Source organism: Pimephales promelas, chromosome 14 (genome assembly GCF_988280905.1).
Source record: "Pimephales promelas chromosome 14, fPimPro1.hap1.1, whole genome shotgun sequence".
Classification (NCBI taxonomy): Eukaryota; Metazoa; Chordata; class Actinopteri; order Cypriniformes; family Leuciscidae; genus Pimephales; species Pimephales promelas.
Window position 1 is genome coordinate 5,601,864 of NC_142782.1, and position 17,117 is coordinate 5,618,980.

General features: G+C 38.1%; 1 protein-coding gene across 2 annotated transcripts; it reads left to right on the forward strand.

Annotated features, from left to right (window-relative positions):
* The first annotated feature begins 1,463 nt into the window (after nucleotides 1-1,463).
* Nucleotides 1,464-17,002, forward strand: plp2b (proteolipid protein 2b). Of its 2 annotated transcripts, none has more exons than XM_039688971.2 (5): nucleotides 1,464-1,753; nucleotides 12,176-12,331; nucleotides 12,434-12,532; nucleotides 12,676-12,772; nucleotides 16,714-17,002. In XM_039688971.2, the coding sequence occupies exons 1-5, from the start codon at nucleotides 1,658-1,660 to the stop codon at nucleotides 16,719-16,721; spliced, it is 456 nt and encodes a 151-aa protein (XP_039544905.1). In that variant the 5' UTR covers nucleotides 1,464-1,657; the 3' UTR covers nucleotides 16,722-17,002. The 2 variants fall into 2 exon arrangements, with proteins under 2 accessions (XP_039544905.1, XP_039544904.1); XM_039688970.2 differs by having other exon boundaries at nucleotides 1,496-1,753; nucleotides 16,940-17,002.
* The last annotated feature ends 115 nt before the right edge of the window (nucleotides 17,003-17,117 follow it).

Genomic DNA, 17,117 nt, shown 5'->3' on the forward strand with positions numbered 1-17,117 from the left:
TCTCCACTGCGGAGGAGGAACATTTAGCGAACATGATCGGGTCAAAAAAGCTTAAATATTTTTGGTTTTGGCCCCAACTTTATTCAACTTGTTTCAGAAGTTCAGGAAAACTTGATTTAAAGTTTGGAGAATTATAAGCATGGTTTGCTAAATTGGGAATGTTTTTTGGAGTTGCAATATTGAAAGGGGATAATTATTCTGTTGTGTACTGCAATGACATTTTGACTAAAAAGACATATTTAATTGCAACTGGTCTCTGTCTGAAAGGAGTCATTTAAAAATTCAAGCACAAACCTAATAAACTAGCATATAATCTTGCTCTGCAATATTGATTTTATATTGTTTCTTGATATTGTTTTTCTTAAACAGTTTTCAGCTTTAATTTGTGTAATTTCCATTCAAATTGTGATACTAACATACAGTGTTGGGTAAGTTACTCTAAAAAAGTAATTAATTACTAGTTACTAATTACCTCTTCAACAGTGTAATTCGATTACTGTACTAATTACTCTCTCTAAAAAGTATTAAATTACTAATTACTTTCAAAATCCCATATCAATCTCAACCAGCTGAATAATACAAGGATAGACATTAATAATCTGTTTTAATTCTTTCAAATAAATACTATAAAATTGCAAGAATTATCCTTAAACTGACCAAGGTGGAGAAGATTACATTATAAAAACATACTTTTTAACATCAGACAATACATTTTGATGTTAAACCCACTATTGTTTTATGTCTGATCTCATGACATTTCACACTTTTTTCATACATCATTTACAATAATTCATATGAATTTGTACGAGTGCGATCATATGATTTAGACACCTCATAAAATCCATAAGAATCGCTGTGAGATCAGATTGATCTATATCTATACACAGTATTTACCTCAATTACATCAGAAGTAACTGTAATAAAATTACAGAAATGAAGAGCAATCCCTTACTTTACATTTTCAAGGGAAAAGTAATTAAATTACAGTAACTAATTACTTGGTAATTACTTTAGTTACACCCAACACTGGACATAATATAATAATATATTTACAAAGGGGCAACTGTGGTTTCCTCTTTGAAAACTTGATAGTTAGGCCTATTTATGAACGTAAAACTGTCTTCAAAGAAAGCTCAGCAGCAGTCAGAACTGCTGAATGAAAATTTCCGCAGCTCACAGCTATGAATATTCCGGCTGTGTGTCAAAACCGGTCAAACCCTAGCGCGCTTTTTACTTAGACAGCATTTGTGGGCAGTTCTCATATATGTCTATGGGCAGTTCTAAGCAGAAATAGGCTACTGTCTAACTGCTGTTTAGGTAGGAAGCTCGTTAGGTTTTTAAAACTCGGTTGTAAAAACTCTCCCTCTAGTGGTTTTAATTTCCTTCTCTGTGATTTACCCTCAAGAAAGTGCTACTATACTAAAGCCTGAGCCAACGCCCCGCGCACTCACTCTTTCCTTTCGCAGTAACCGAGGCGCGCGCTCGCAGGAAGTTCATGAAGAAGCTGAAAGCTGCGTCAGAGTTCGCGGATTGAATCAATAACTACTCTTTCATTTTCACGCTTTCAACGTTTCAACGTTCACTGTTTGCTTATACGGACACTAGGCTTCCTAAGAAGGCGTTATTTCATAGGAATAGCAACAGTTTCATCTGCAGAATGGCAGAAACTGAGGAGAGTCCGTTCGGAGGCTGTTTGGAGAAACTGAAGAATTATGTGCGAACTCGGAAAGGAACGATACTGGCTGCTGAAATAGTAAGTCATTAACATTGCCGTGATCAGCAATTTCATTTTGTAAGACGCTAGCATAACATTGCGAGTAATAACAATAACGTCCGTTATTCATTTGCTTCATGGAAAGTGTGAGACGCAAAATGCTTGGTATGATATAAATGAACTGTTGCTATTGCCATGGAGACGCTCCCACTCGTTAAATAAAAATAATTCACCTGTTGATTCACACACTTGAGTCAGAGAAACTGAGAGGGTTTTTTTTGTTTGTTTGTTTTTTCATAGACTACTTACTGTATGAATATTTACTTCATTTGTTTTTATTTCATTCATCCAGTGTTCTGGGTCTGATAATTTGACGTCACCCCCAAACAGGAGTAACGTTATGCTATAGAAATAACTACTCATATAAAACTCATGTTTATAATCATTTCTCATAGACTCATAAGTTACCAACCCGTTAGTCATAAGTATGTTTTTGAGCTAATAAAATGAGACTCCAAACAGAACATAATGGGGTAAACATTGTTTAATATCTTTTAAAATATCTAAAATGTTCACTTCAAAAAATCAAAATTGTGTCATCATTTACTCACACTCATGTTGTTCCAAACCTGAATGAGTTTCTTTCTTCTGTTGAACACAAAAGAAGATCATTAAAGAATGTTTGAACCAGACAGCTGATAGCACGCATTGACTTTCATAGTATTTTTTCCTACTATGGAAGTCAATGGGTGCTTTCTAGTCACCAATAATCTTTAAAACATCTTCTTTTGTGTTCAACAGAAGAAAGAAACTTAACTTTTGACCATAAACCACATACTTTCCGCTTTGAAAGCTAAAAAAATATGTGAAGATAGTGTCATACTTGTCATCCAAGCAGCTGTGTCCAGTATAACAAAAAGTGTCTAAGATGAAGTATGGAACGTAAATTAAATTATACAACTGCAGCAATTCAGTACATCGACCTGAAAAAATTAAAATATTTCTTATTGTGAGAATATGGCTAGAGTAACAGTAAGTAACAGAGCTATAAGTGGGAGAATGAAAAGAGTATTAATAGTGCTGTTGAATGAAATACCTCCCACCACGGAGCCATTTGAAACTTCACACTGACACACAAGTGTGTGCTTCTGGGAGGAGGTGGCATGGAATGCAGACCATGTGCTTGATGGTGTGAGGTCAGAGGGCATGAGGTTTCACCCATCTGCTGGAAAGATAGAGGACAGCCTGGTGTGTTATCTTGTGTCAATCCTCAGAAAGGAGAAGTTGCGGATGATATGACTACGATTTTGGAACTTGGCTGACAAAATTCTATACCATAACTAAATTCGAAACAAGTCTATCTATCTATCTATCTATCTATCTATCTATCTATCTATCTATCTATCTATCTATCTATCTATCTATCTATCTATCTATCTATCTATCTATCTATCTATCTATCTATCTATCTATCTATCAGGGCTGGGATAAATGATTATTAACTAAATGATTAGTTGGGCGATTATCGATCAGTCGACTAATCTAACGACTAATTGGACGACTAATATAAAGAATATTTTTCTTTCGCTCGATTAATAAAAAAAAAATGTATCTCAAATAAATACTATAGCGTAGCCTACTGAATTACATTCAATTGCTCTCCATCTCGTATGCTAGTTCAAATTGAATAATGGAATTTGAATTTACAGTAAAAAACATTCTCAATTCAATTCTTAATCTAAATCAGAGTCTTGGAACAGACTGAAATTTAAATGATTATTCACTGAAATTCTCAGTCGCACTCAGTTACCTTATTGCCCTCGCATATCACATATTTTAGTAATAATCATAAATGAGGTATCATTCGAAAGCTTAAACACTCAAATTCATTCTGTGAAAACCATTTTGTTACAGTAAATCAAAATTGGACAATATGTTACCATGCATGTGAACAGTACTTTAAATTCTTTTAGCTGGCTCAATCAATTATTTATATATTTTTTACAAACTACAAGTTGGGAACAAACTTGATTAGACATAAGGCTTTGATTTTCTAGCCTTTTTACAGTCCAGATTATTTTGTAAAATGTATATTTTGTATGAAATATAAATTGCTTAACAGATAACGTTTTCACTCTTTCACATTTTTGAAGTGCTTTCCCTTCTGCAATAATCTGCTGACACGTGTCTTCTTTAAAAAGCCAAACCAACCTTATGTCTGTATTTGCAAGCATTCATGAATCACAACCGTTGGAGTTCAGATCTGCCCAAATAGGGGGTGACGGTTAACAGGTTCAACTAAAACATGCACTTCTGTAATAGGTCTCGGTATCCTAAAAACCCATATTACAGCAAATTAATAACATGGCTAAAAAATTTTGTTATTAGGAAATTTGTTCTGGGTAAATGATTCAAGCAGGAGCTGACAGAGGGATTTTAGAGACATACTGTAAACTCACCATGTCTTAGTTTGCATACAATTAGAGAAAACAGTTATAAAGGCCTGAATGATAAACCAGCACCCCTCTATCAGTTATTATTATAATGAATCACATGCCCAACTTCCTGTCTCTTGCTTAAATATGGCATTCCGCACACTGTGTCCTTATCAAAGCAATCTGAATTTGTTGCTTGGCTATATCTCCGGATCAGACGATGGATTGATGGCCTTCTTTGAGAAGCTATTGACTATTAACTAACACAGATGAGCAATAATAGCATGATCTTATATAACTAATTGCTGGTTAAAGTCATGGACATTGGACACTCATGATACACTCATTTTCAAGAGTTCAGTTTTGTCTTGCAGACACACCCACAGCTAAACATGTAGAGTCACGGACTCACGGTCACGCCTAGCATCTTACAGTAAGAAACCATGCATGTTGGGACTTTTACTGATGTACTGTATAGCTCTATTATATTTTGCTGTTTTGGACCGAAACAAACACATGCAAGAATGTGTGCTCGAGTGTGACGTAAACAAGCTGTAGGCGCATAGCCATCACTAAGTGTGTCTTTGTGCGCTTTTGCCAAATGATCAGTGTTAGGGTGTTGAATATTTTTCATTGAAAGTGGTTTGTATATTTCACTCGTGTTTTATGTGTATGCTGTATTGTTAAAACGTTGATGTTTTCCGTGTGTGTGCTGTTACAGTAGGTATTTTGTATTTCTGGTGTTTCCTCATTTCTCTGTTCCCCGCGTGACCCTGTTCAGCTCGAGCCCTCAGTAGTGGGTGTTCTTAAAGGGGCAGCGCTGCATCCTTGAATAGAGTTTCATTGTGCGCTGGCTGGAGTTCAGTATGCTTGTGTGAGGCTCATAGAGGCAGTTTGTGCCAGTCCCCACAACTCATAAAGCTCTGATACATATGTGCATGAAGGAGGAGTGCCTGATGACATCATGCTGCCCGCTCCTCCTCGCTGCCCACAGGAGTAAAGACTCGCCTCTAGTTCAGTCAAGTATTTGATGATTATTTTGTAGTGCTTTAGGAAAACTTTTCAGCATAAGATAAAAAAAAAAAATAGACAATATACTAAAGTCTGTAAAGATACTGCTTTTCTTTAGGCATGTTCAAGCATACTTTATAAAATAGTGTAATAAAAATGGTGTTTGCTTCAAAGCAGACCTATTATGCAAATTTCACTTTTACATGATGTTTCTATGTAAGTGTGTGTCTGCAATTTGTACACACAACACAACCACCCTATAATGGTAAAATCCACCTACTCCTTTTTTATATAGATTTTTTACAGTGGATAAGACATCAGCCTTAAGAGACACGGGTTTGAATCCATTGAGACACCAATGTGTCCCTGAGCAAGACACTTAACCCCTAGTTGCTCCAGAGGTGTGCGACCTCTGATATATATAGCACTTGTAAGTCGCTTTGGATAAAAGTGTCAGCTAAATTAATAAATGTAAATGTAAATTGAAACTCTGGTAGTAAAGCAGTGATTTATGTTGTACTAGTGATTAACTAATATGGATTTTCCATTGGCTGATTATTAAACTCACCGGCAAATGTAAATATGTGGTTACTAATCCAACACTGAACCCTAAAGAGCTGCATTATTTCAAGGCCACCACAGAAGGTTGTCATTTAAATGGATAACTGAGTAAATTCTGGTCACTTAGTTTGTGTCTTGTATAAATAAATCATTTTTATAGAAAAAAAAAATCCTATGTTTTAAAACCTGTTTTTATACCTCTTCAACCCTGTTACATTCCAAATGTTTTAAGGTCACCATGCAAATTTTCTGATATGTAAAAAATGAAATGAATGTAGCCTACATAAATGTTTAAAACTTAAAGTTCGGAATCGGAATGGTCAATATTGCAGAGCAGGTTGTAGTCATGTAGCATGGACACATCTGTGAATGTAGTATTACACGCTTGTCAAACTAAGTACAGCGTGTTGAAGCCAAACAGCAGTCGTTCTGCTGGCAGGGATATACTGTATGTGCCCCACACTGGCTTCTTTTCAAAGGCATGAAGAGATACGATTGTGCATGTTTTCAACTGGCTTCCCTAATGGAAAAAATGCCTTTCTCGGCTCTTTGTCTGGTATTTTGAGCTTAGCTGAAAATGAAAAGTGTGTTAGGAATGCTTTAAATTTATGTTCTGGGTAGCATTAGGCCAGAACTAACCTCTTGCACGTTTGACTGGATCTGATATGCGAAATGTAAACGCACTAGTAGTTGTTTTCTCTTTTGTATATAAAACAAGGCCAGTAAGGGTCACCTCTGCAACATTACCTAAGGGTTCATTTCAAAGAGGAAGTGGAGGTTAGCATTTTTTATTATAGTTGATATTGAAGGTACATCTGTGACCTTCATGACACCTGCAGTGTTTACTGAGCTTTGATGATTGATTATTCCAAAATAACTGCTGAAATTAACAAATAAATATAGCCTACATGAAATGTGTTACTGCGTTCTTGTAGTTATTATTGTGGAATAAATGTAAAAATGAGGAGAAAACTTAACAAGAAAAAATAGTTCATCTTAATTAGAACAACAATTACAATGCAAAAATACCAAAATAAATCACAATATTATATATGGTATGGTGAAAATTTATTTGGGCTCAATTACTACTAATTACTGCTATTCGCAATAGTAGTCAAATACAAATCGCAATTAGTCGTATCCAAAATAAAATTTTGTGTTTACATAATATATATGTGTGTGTTTAATTATTTTGTATATATAAATACACACACATACAGTACATGTATATATTAAGAAATATTTGCATGTATATACTGTATATATATACTTTGTGTATGTATAGATACATAATTTATATTAAAGGTATTGTAGGTAGGTATTTTACCCAAAAAACCCTTTTTTCCAAATTTAAACTTTCTTTATATATCAATGCATAATTAAAATGTAAGTATAAAAATCGAGTGTCTGTAGACCTCTCACGACTGTTTTAAAGACAGCTCATTATTTCCATTCACTTCACCCCGTCCCTTCTGGGCTCCTTCCAAAGCCACGCCCCCCAAAACACATGAACGCGTGACTCCAACCGCTGAGCTAAAGACGCATTATTTACCTGAGACGAGCGGAGAGGAAGGAGCGCAGTGCATGTAGTGACATCATGTCAGATTCACATGTAATAAAAAAATCGAAGTTTATCATTATGAAGATAAACAAATAAGATGTATTTTACTCTATCAAGCTAGCAAGTTTAAAATATATATTTATTGATTCGCTAACGAGCTAGTTATTTATAAGGCAAAGCAGATTGCATGATACACGTTTTTCCATTGCCATTATTTACACTGTGATGTAGATGAATTTTGTGTGAGATTCATAACATATACATATATGGTGTTCGGCATGTAAGAGTGTCCATGATGAAAGTTGACTCTGATGAGGACTACTCCAGAGACAAGATCTCATGAAATGCCGTATGTATGACATGCCAATTCGTATTTCCACTTTTCAGCGTGTTTATGAACGGCGTTAACTTTACATTACTGTTGCACTGTTGACATTCTACATACTGTTACATTACTGTATACATAGATAAATCTATGACCTACCCCAACCCCGTCCCTAAACCTAAAAAAAAAAAATCGCTCCCCAGATGTAGATCCAGAGTCGGCGCCAGAGCACTTCTACTGGAGGGGGATTGGGTCATCAGCGGGGGGCGGGGCACTGTACTGCCGTTAAAGAAATATTTTGACGCAAAAAAAAAGAAAAAAAGAAACACCTTTTATTATTATAATTATTATTTATAATTATTATTTGCGAATTTCCCAACCACTTTTTGCCAGGGTCGATGTTGTCCCAGCACTTTTATACATCTCATGGGACGGATGTACCAATACAAATAAATAAAACATATCCGGTTAACTAGCAGAGCATTCATTTGTTAAAGAGCCCCTAGCATAGCATTTGAAATGTTCCTATTTTTGTTTTGGCAGTACCCAAAAACAGTTTAACGTGCATGCAAGGATAAAAAACACTTTATTTGTCTTATAACACGCATTTTTTTTTACCTGATTTGCTTAACGACTCCAAAATGATTCGTTCGATGATTCATTTTCCCAAACACCTCCTTTGTGTGACGCGAATCTGCGGCGATTGGTCAAATGACCCAGTCAGTTGTCATTTATGTAAACCGTAGGCAGAGATTGTCGGCACTGGAACGCCCATCACCATTAATGGATTATAGCTTGTCAAGTGTTGTATACAGTGTATGAACAAACGTGTCAGAAAAAGTGCACTTTCCACACGGTCTCTTACTCGCATCTTCCGTAACTCGGGAGTTAGAACCCGAATTTCTTGCACGCCAGTCTAAAGTTCTGCCACTGGACCATTAAAGCACTTACAATAAAATGTCGGATTGGATATATCTATTTCTTCATGTGAAAATTCTTGGCACCAACGCATATTAGATCCAATTAGACAACAAATTAAACACAATGTACTATTTAAATAGATTGCTGGACATTTGGTATTGTATATTCTACATCTGATTTATGATTTAGCATTGTATTAGAAACTGTGGTAGGAGGGGCATCAATGAGCGCTGGGGGGGGGGGGGGTATATACGGCGTGTATATACATGCGGAATCACTCGGACATTTAACAGCATAGACATACATTACACGCATACACGCCACTTGACTTGAAAGTGGCGTGTATGTTTATGCATATCATGTTACCGCATCGTCAGCTCGAGGACAGATCCGGGGTCGAGGGCGAAGCAGTGGAGGTCGTGCAAAAGGCCGTGCAAGAGGGATACCAGAAACTGTCTGGAAACTGATATTCTATCAGAAATCAGCTGAATGGATTTGAAAACTGTAAAACTCAACTGTTTAACTCTGGGGGAGTTGTAAAATGAGCCTATTTCCAAAAAAAGTGGAGTATACCTTTAACCTGAAAAATGTTAGTGTAACTGGAACACGAATTTACATAAAAAACCGTGAGGATCCCTATCAGTGTTTCCTCATTTCATGGATAATGCAAATTATGTACCAGAAACTCGTTCATGGTAGTCAAAACAGTTGGGTTTTACTGTTTTCGAATCCATTCAGCCGATTTTCTGATATTTAGAAGAATATCAGCAGCCAGATAGTTTCTGGTCTCATTGACTACCATAGTAGGAAAAAATATATACTATGGTAGTCAATGAGACCAGAAACTGTCTGGTTACCGATATTCTTCTAAATATCAGAAAATCGGCTAAATGGATTCGAAAACGGTAAAACCAACTGTTTAACTCTGGGGGAGTTGTAAAATGAGCCTATTTCCAAAAACCTGAAAAATGTTAAGTCTAACTGGGACATGAATTTACAAAAAAAAAAAAAAAAAAAAAACCGTGATGATCTCTATCAGTGTTTCCTCATTTCATGGATAATGTACATTCATTTTCCACAGCCATTGCTTTAGCTTGTGCTGTAGAAACCTCATATTTTTTCAGGATTCTTTGATAACCAGAAAGAGTATCAGAAAAGTATACATTTCTAAAAAGTCATGTACCAGAAACCCGTTCAAAAACGCCCATTGACTTCAGGACGATGGAACTGGAAGTGCTAAAATGTTAAAGATGATTTTGCCTTGACTTTAAAATCACAATGTTGTGAAAAGTTGTGACAGACCTTTTCTTCCATATTGTTACGTACATCTGATTGAAACAAATTAAAAGAAATCAAATGCGGGGCTTAGATTTATGTATCGGCTGGTGATGTAAATCTGCTGAATACAAGTTTGCAAGGGAGAAGCCCTGCTTACACCCCTAGATAGAAGTCTGTAATTTCACCGGATGATTGAGTTATGGGTAATTAAATAGGGCGAATTTTTTAATGTGTATGCTTAACATTGCCATGGTAGCATAACTTTGTTTGCCCAAGTGATGATAAACAGGAAACTTGCCTCGTAACACATTGAGAATCTTCCTGTTTGAGAAGATAGTCTTCACACTTGCATGTTTGAGCCATTGTTACTGTGGAAGCAGCAGCACATTGCAAACACAAGGCACAGGTGTTTCACGGTGACATGTAGACAAACCATTAGTACCACGACCAGCCATGGCAACCTAAATAACACTTGAAGCGGAACTGCACCCTGTAAGAACATTAAATAACACCTGTACTGTCCTTGATACACGTATTTTGGAAATATGAGTAAACATTCAGACATTAAAATACAGCTTTATAAGCTTTATAAATCAGGCGGTGAGAGGAGTGTAAGCATAATCTTACGCCAACATATACGCCTGTTTCTACGCAAGAATGATAAGCCAATGTGTATTTCTGATATATTTTATGTCATTAAAACAAAATGTGAAAATATCTTGAGCTTGTGTTAACCACAGACCTTATTTATTACATTTAAAACTCATTAATGTTTTGTAAGTCTTTACCTGGAAATGAGTTAGCATGTTAGCACTTCCGAACTGGAATTGCTAAAATGCTTACTCATTTCCCGTTTAAGGCCACCAAACATATGTCATTCCTTCGCATATGTCATGATTTGACTGCAAGTAACCACCTAGCAACCACACAGAACACCTTAACAACTCAACAGCCCAGAAATTCCTAACATTTTGTCAGTGATTATTGCACCACTCACATTTTCTCTGTCTCATTGCCACCAAAATGAAGTCTGGTTACGTTTTCTTTTCTTTTTTAAATTCTTTTAATGTTTCGTTAGATTAAACATTTTGAGGATGTTGAAATCTTAAGGTCAAACTGTATATACTTGCTTTTTTTATCGTTCTTAAAAAACAAAAACCAAAAACATAGTCATAGATTAAATGATAGAGTCTTGAGGAAGCAAACCTACAGTAGTAGTTGCTCTCAGTGTTTATTTGGATATTTTTGTTTCATGGCAGGTAGCAGGGTCAGCAAACGCGCGTATCATGTGTTTGACTTTAAGGGCTGAATGATTACACATTCATAATATTTCTGTTCTCCCAAAGGTATTCTTATAATAGTTCTGTTTATAACCATATAAGGACCTTGTCTACTGTGCTCTGCATGAATTGCGCTGTGTTTACAGTTTACACCCATGCCGTATTCCTCTCTTTTAGTCCTCACCACATGTTTTAGTAATCAAAGTTCAAAAAGCTTCACAAACTCTAGAGGGATGTGAGAAATTTAGAGCTCCACTGTTAACTGACACCTAGAGCAGATGGTGCGTTCAGATGAATTGTTGGTAGTGAACAGTAGTAGAAAGCTTTGGTGATTTGGCAGCAAACATGGGTGACGCACTTGAGAGGAGAAATTTCCACACTATAAAGCCAAGACGTTTGGGAAAATAGTAAAGAAAACAACCATACACTGGCTCTTTAAGAAGCTTTAAGTTACAGTATGGATAGCTTTCAGTCTATCATTGTTAGTTCTAGTGTGGTTTTTGTTTTTTCATCTCACTTTATAAAGTTTTTATTGTAATTTTAAAATGTTATGGCTACGAAAGTTAGCTAACTGGTTTAATTTAAATTTCTTAGGTCAGATAAGTGTTATTCTGTCTAGTGGTATTTTCATGTTTAAAGTAGGCCATTTTTAATGTTTTTTTTAACACCATAAAGTTTAACTGATCTTCCAATGAAAATGTCAGACTTCTCTCTGGTGAACGCTGAACTTCTCCAATCAATCGAATCAGCTTAAACTCTTAATCCACAATTGACTGCAAAACTCACAAAATTGAATCAATAACCGGTGGATAGAACCAAGCCTTGCCCTAAAAATTGTTCTTTACGATAATCTGATTGACTCGGATGCATGTCACAATATGGAAGAATAGATATGCCACTAGTTCAGCTTCAGCGCGACTTTAACAATAGAAAAACAGGCTTTTTGTCTGCAGAATGCGGCCTAACTGCTAATGCTAACCAGCTAACTCTTGACTTCCTGCTCAAAACCATGTTCACGTCCTTACACTACACATTCTACACTGATGTGATCAAGTTTTTGAAACTTTCTGTCCGTCTGTTTTCTTGTAGCTCATCAGTTTCATCATCCTGATCTGTTACGCCGCATCGTCGTATGGAGGGTATACTGCTGTCGCCATCTGCGAGATGGTCTTTGCCATCATCTTCTTCATTGTCTTCATGTTGGAGCTGAACAAACAGTTTGTGGTGGTCAACTGGCTCTGGAGCGTAAGTATGAATGCACACACACTTGCATCACGGTCCACCCTGGCATTGTGTTGGCGCGTTTTTCACGTTTTTCATTCGCATTTTCTCTGTTTGCCCCGCCAGGATCTGTTCCGCGCTGCAGTCGGTGCAGCGCTTTATCTCATCACCTCTCTCATCTGTGTGATTGGTGGAACTGGGGATGGGGCTCGCATCGCTGGTGGGGTGAGACATCCAACGCTCAGCATCAAAACATACCATTCTTTCATCTTTATGAACAAATCTGATTTGTTAGGGCTATATATCCATCACTCTGCTCTTCTGAGTCTGACAGCTGTTTATAACAAAGCTCACCTTCTCTCTCATAGGTGTTCGGTCTACTGGCTGGGATCTTGTTTGCTTATGATTCCTACACAATCTTCTTGGAACTCAAGAGCAGCAGACAGCATGCAGCTGCTACCACAGGTGCATGAACACACTCATTCATTTATTTAACATGTCAGAAAGTACAAAACGGTATTTAGACACTTAAACCACATTTAAAGGGGTCATGACATGGATCTTAAAATGATTTTAATTTGTTCCTTAAAGTTCACTTATACTTTTGCACACACACCCAAAAAAAAAATCAATACAAATATAAATATGCAAAAAAAAAAAAGTTCATTTTCAGCCTCTGTCTGAAATGATCCGTTTTTAAGGGGCGGCTCCTTTAAGGCTTGCCAGCAAACGGCCACTGTTATCATTGCATAGGAAACGCCCACTCGCTATTGGATGTTAGTACTTTGAAAACAACCACTTAAAGGGATAGTTCACTTTGAAATTAAGTTTTGGTAAGTTTTAGCTTACCTCAAGGGCATCCAAGATGTAGGTGTCTTTGTTTCCACAGTATTTTCAATTTTTATATTTTTTTAAGTCAAACCGTTCTTGTCGGTCAGTCATATAATGCAGGTCTATGGTCACCACCTCAAAGACCATGCACAGAGAAGTCCAAATTAAACATGATTTAATGACTCGTAAATGTAAGTACACATTGATGGCCTAAGACACGAAACGAGCGGTTTGTGTGAGAAAACGAACAGTATTTATATCGGTTTTACCTCTTGTAACCACAGTAACATCCAAGTGATCTGAGGGTGCGGGCGCTTCGGTCTGCGCAAGCGCCAGAAGTGATCTCTCGCGTGTGTACGTCACTCATTGTTTATATAGAGATTTCAGTTATCCTGTTATCCTTCACTGTGAAGATCTAAACATATTCAGATATACATGAAATCGCAATGGAAGACGATTTCGATATATCAACGAATTTTTTTCCTAACCACGTGAGAGATCGCTTCCGGCGCTTTCCAGCTCTTGCGCAGACCGAAGCGCCCGCACCCTCAGATCACTTGGATGTGGCTGTGGTTACAAGAGGTAAAACCGATATAAATACTGTTCGTTTTCTCACACAAACTGCTCGTTTCGTGTCTTAGGCCATCAATGTGTACTTACATTTACGAGTCATTAAATCATGTCAAGATCATTAAATCATTTAAATCAAAAAGATTAAAATTGAAAATACTGTGGAAACAAAGACAACTACATCTTGGATGCCCTTGAGGTAAGCTAAAACATATCAAAAATTAATTTCAAAGTGAACTATCCCTTTAATACCATCATTTACAGACAAATAATTCGTTACATTTATATAGCGCTTTTCTGGACACTCAAAGCGCTTCACATAGAAGGGGGGGATCTCCTCAACCACCACCAATGTGCAGCATCCACCTGGATGATGCGACGGCAGCCATATTGCGCCAGAACGCTCACCACACACCAGCTTACTGGTGGAGAGGAGACAGTGATGAAGCCAATTGGTGTATATGGGGATGATTAGGAGGCCATGATGGACAGAGGCTACTGGGCAAATTTGGCCAGGATGCCGGGGTTACACCCCTGCTCTTACGAAAGACATTCTGGGATTTTTTATGACCACAGAGAGTCAGGACCTCGGTTTAACGTCTCATCCGAAGGACGGAGCATTAATCATTTCTGTATGGTTTGTGATGCATCTGCTGTCAGATCAGTTGCTGCTTCATCTGTCAACAAAAGTTTCTTTGCGAACTCTCCATTATTCTGAGCCTGCTCCGAATGCTCCGAAAATGCTCCGAACATACATATAAAATCCAGGACGCCATTAAAATACACCATTCACTTATTTCCTTTCACTGAGATCCTTTACAGAGACACAAACCAGCTGTTTAAACTGGACGCGTCAAACAAACGTTCTTTCACTCTTCCATTTGTCCTGTTGTCGGCAGACTCAAGCACGTCAAACATGTCAGAAACATGTATCCAGTGTAGGCAGCGTCAGTGATTATAATTGGTTATTTTACTTTTGACACGATTTGACGCTCACATCCAGTGTAGGGAAATGTCAGCCACTAATAAGCGACTGAATGCCAGTGGGCGGGGCCTATGGTGCGATGATGTGTAACTATTCGTCAATGTCTTGCTGTGGTGGCAGTGATATGTAAATGTACACTCACCGGCCACTTTATTAGGTACCCCATGCTAGTAACGGGTTGGACCCCCTTTTGCCTTCAGAACTGCCTCAATTCTTCGTGGCATAGATTCAACAAGGTGCTGGAAGCATTCCTCAGGGAGTTTGGTCCATATTGACATGATGGCATCACACAGTTGCCGCAGATTTGTCGGCTGCACATCCATGATGCGAATCTCCCGTTCCACCACATCCCAAAGATGCTCTATTGCAGGGGTTCTCAACTCCAGTCCTCGCGACCCACTGCTCTGCATATTGTGTATGTCTCCCTTACTTAACACACCTGATTCAGATCCTCAGCTCGTTAAGATAGACTCTACGGCTATCCTAATGAGCTGAGGATCTGAATCAGGTGTGTTAAATAAGAGAGACATACACAATATGCAGAGCAGTGGGTCGCGAGGACTGGAGTTGAGAACCCCTGCTCTATTGGATTGAGATCTGGTGACTGTGGAGGCCATTTGAGTACAGCGAACTCATTGTCATGTTCAAGAAACCAGTCTGAGATGATTCCAGCTTTATGACATGGCGCATTATCCTGCTGAAAGTAGCCATCAGAAGTTGGGTACATTGTGGTCATAAAGGGATGGACATGGTCAGCAACAATACTCAGGTAGGCTGGGGCGTTGCAACGATGCTCAATTGGTACCAAGGGGCCCAAAGAGTGCCAAGAAAATATTCCCCACACCATGACACCACCACCACCAGCCTGAACCGTTGATACAAGGCAGGATGGATCCATGCTTTCATGTTGTAGACGCCAAATTCTGACCCTACCATTCGAATGTCGCAGCAGAAATCGAGACTCATCAGACCAGGCAACGTTTTTCCAATCTTCTATTGTCCAATTTCGATGAGCTTGTGCAAATTGTAGCCTCAGTTTCCTGTTCTTAGCTGAAAGGAGTGGCACCCGGTGTGGTCTTCTGCTGCTGGAGCCCATCTGCCTCAAAGTTCGACGTACTGTGCGTTCAGAGATGCTCTTCTGCCCACCTTGGTTGTAACGGGTGGTTATTTGAGTCACTGTTGCCCTTCTATCAGCTCGAACCAGTCTGGCCATTCTCCTCTGACCTCTGGCATCAACAAGGCATTTCCGCCCACAGAACTGCCGCTCACTGGATGTTTTTTCTTTTTCGGACCATTCTCTGTAAACCCTAGAGATGGTTGTGCGTGAAAATCCCAGTAGATTAGCAGTTTCTGAAATACTCAGACCAGCCCTTCTGGCACCAACAATCATGCCACGTTCAAAGTCACTCAAATCACCTTTCTTCCCCATACTGATGCTCGGTTTGAACTGCAGGAGATTGTCTTGACCATGTCTACATGCCTAAATGCACTGAGTTGCCGCCATGTGATTGGCTGCTTAGAAATTAAGTGTTAACGAGCAGTTGGACAGGTGTACCTAATAAAGTGGCCGGTGAGTGTATTTACGTGTGACGTCACCGATCCCGCAATATTACAACGAGCTGTGTTTGCGCTTGATTAATAAATGCTTTGTTTAAAATGAGTAGGACGGTTTAAAGCTATGAAACCTGCAGGATTTTTTAATGTGACAAAGACCTCTTATATATCAAAAGATCAAGGATAATTGGATTTTACATGTCATGACCCCTTTAAAAGTCATTACATTAGACAAAATATCAAACTAAGTGTCATCAAATGCTGCAGTATCATTCAGTTGAGGGACAGAAATCTCATTAAAGATATCATGATCTGTGTTTCTTGAAGGGTTTTGAATGACATTTTGGTTGAACTGTCCCTTTAAATCTGTTCTCCCAGCAGCCTTTATTCCAGTTGAAGGCCGAGGTTTAAGCCTCTCACTAGGTTTGAACTAAAGGTGACACATGTTGTAACTCTCTTTGAACAGGTCGCTGAAGGCTTCTGTGGGATGTTTACAACTGACATTTGGCATTTGAGCCAAACAGTTATTCCGGTAGAGACGCCAGTGGCAACACTGGTTTCTAACCTAAAGCTATGCCGTTTTACATGTCCGCTCTTCGTTTCGTGTAACTATAACAACTTAACCTAACTAACTATTCCCCAGTTATTTATTTTGCGTCTCCCTTTTTGTTTTCTCTTTGCTTTCTTAACAGATGACGCAGTTTGAAAGCTACTTTCCTCACTACAACATTAACAGCAAACCAAAACATGGAGAACGATTCTAAAAATGGCAAAAGAAGGGAATTCCTGAGAGTTATCGCAAAGTTACCATGACAGATGAAGACCAGAGGAATGCAAAAAGGTTGGAAGCATTGCACAGCACAAAAGGGA

What these genes read in the sequence shown, in the direction of transcription:
- plp2b (XM_039688970.2), top strand. Translation starts at nt 1,658, where the DNA reads ATGGCAGAAACTGAGGAGAGTCCGTTCGGAGGCTGTTTGGAGAAACTG. An exon ending in CGATACTGGCTGCTGAAATA is followed by an intron (nt 1,754 to 12,175) that starts GTAAGTCATTAA and finishes GTTTTCTTGTAG; the next exon opens with CTCATCAGTTTCATCATCCT. An exon ending in TGGTCAACTGGCTCTGGAGC is followed by an intron (nt 12,332 to 12,433) that starts GTAAGTATGAAT and finishes TTGCCCCGCCAG; the next exon opens with GATCTGTTCCGCGCTGCAGT.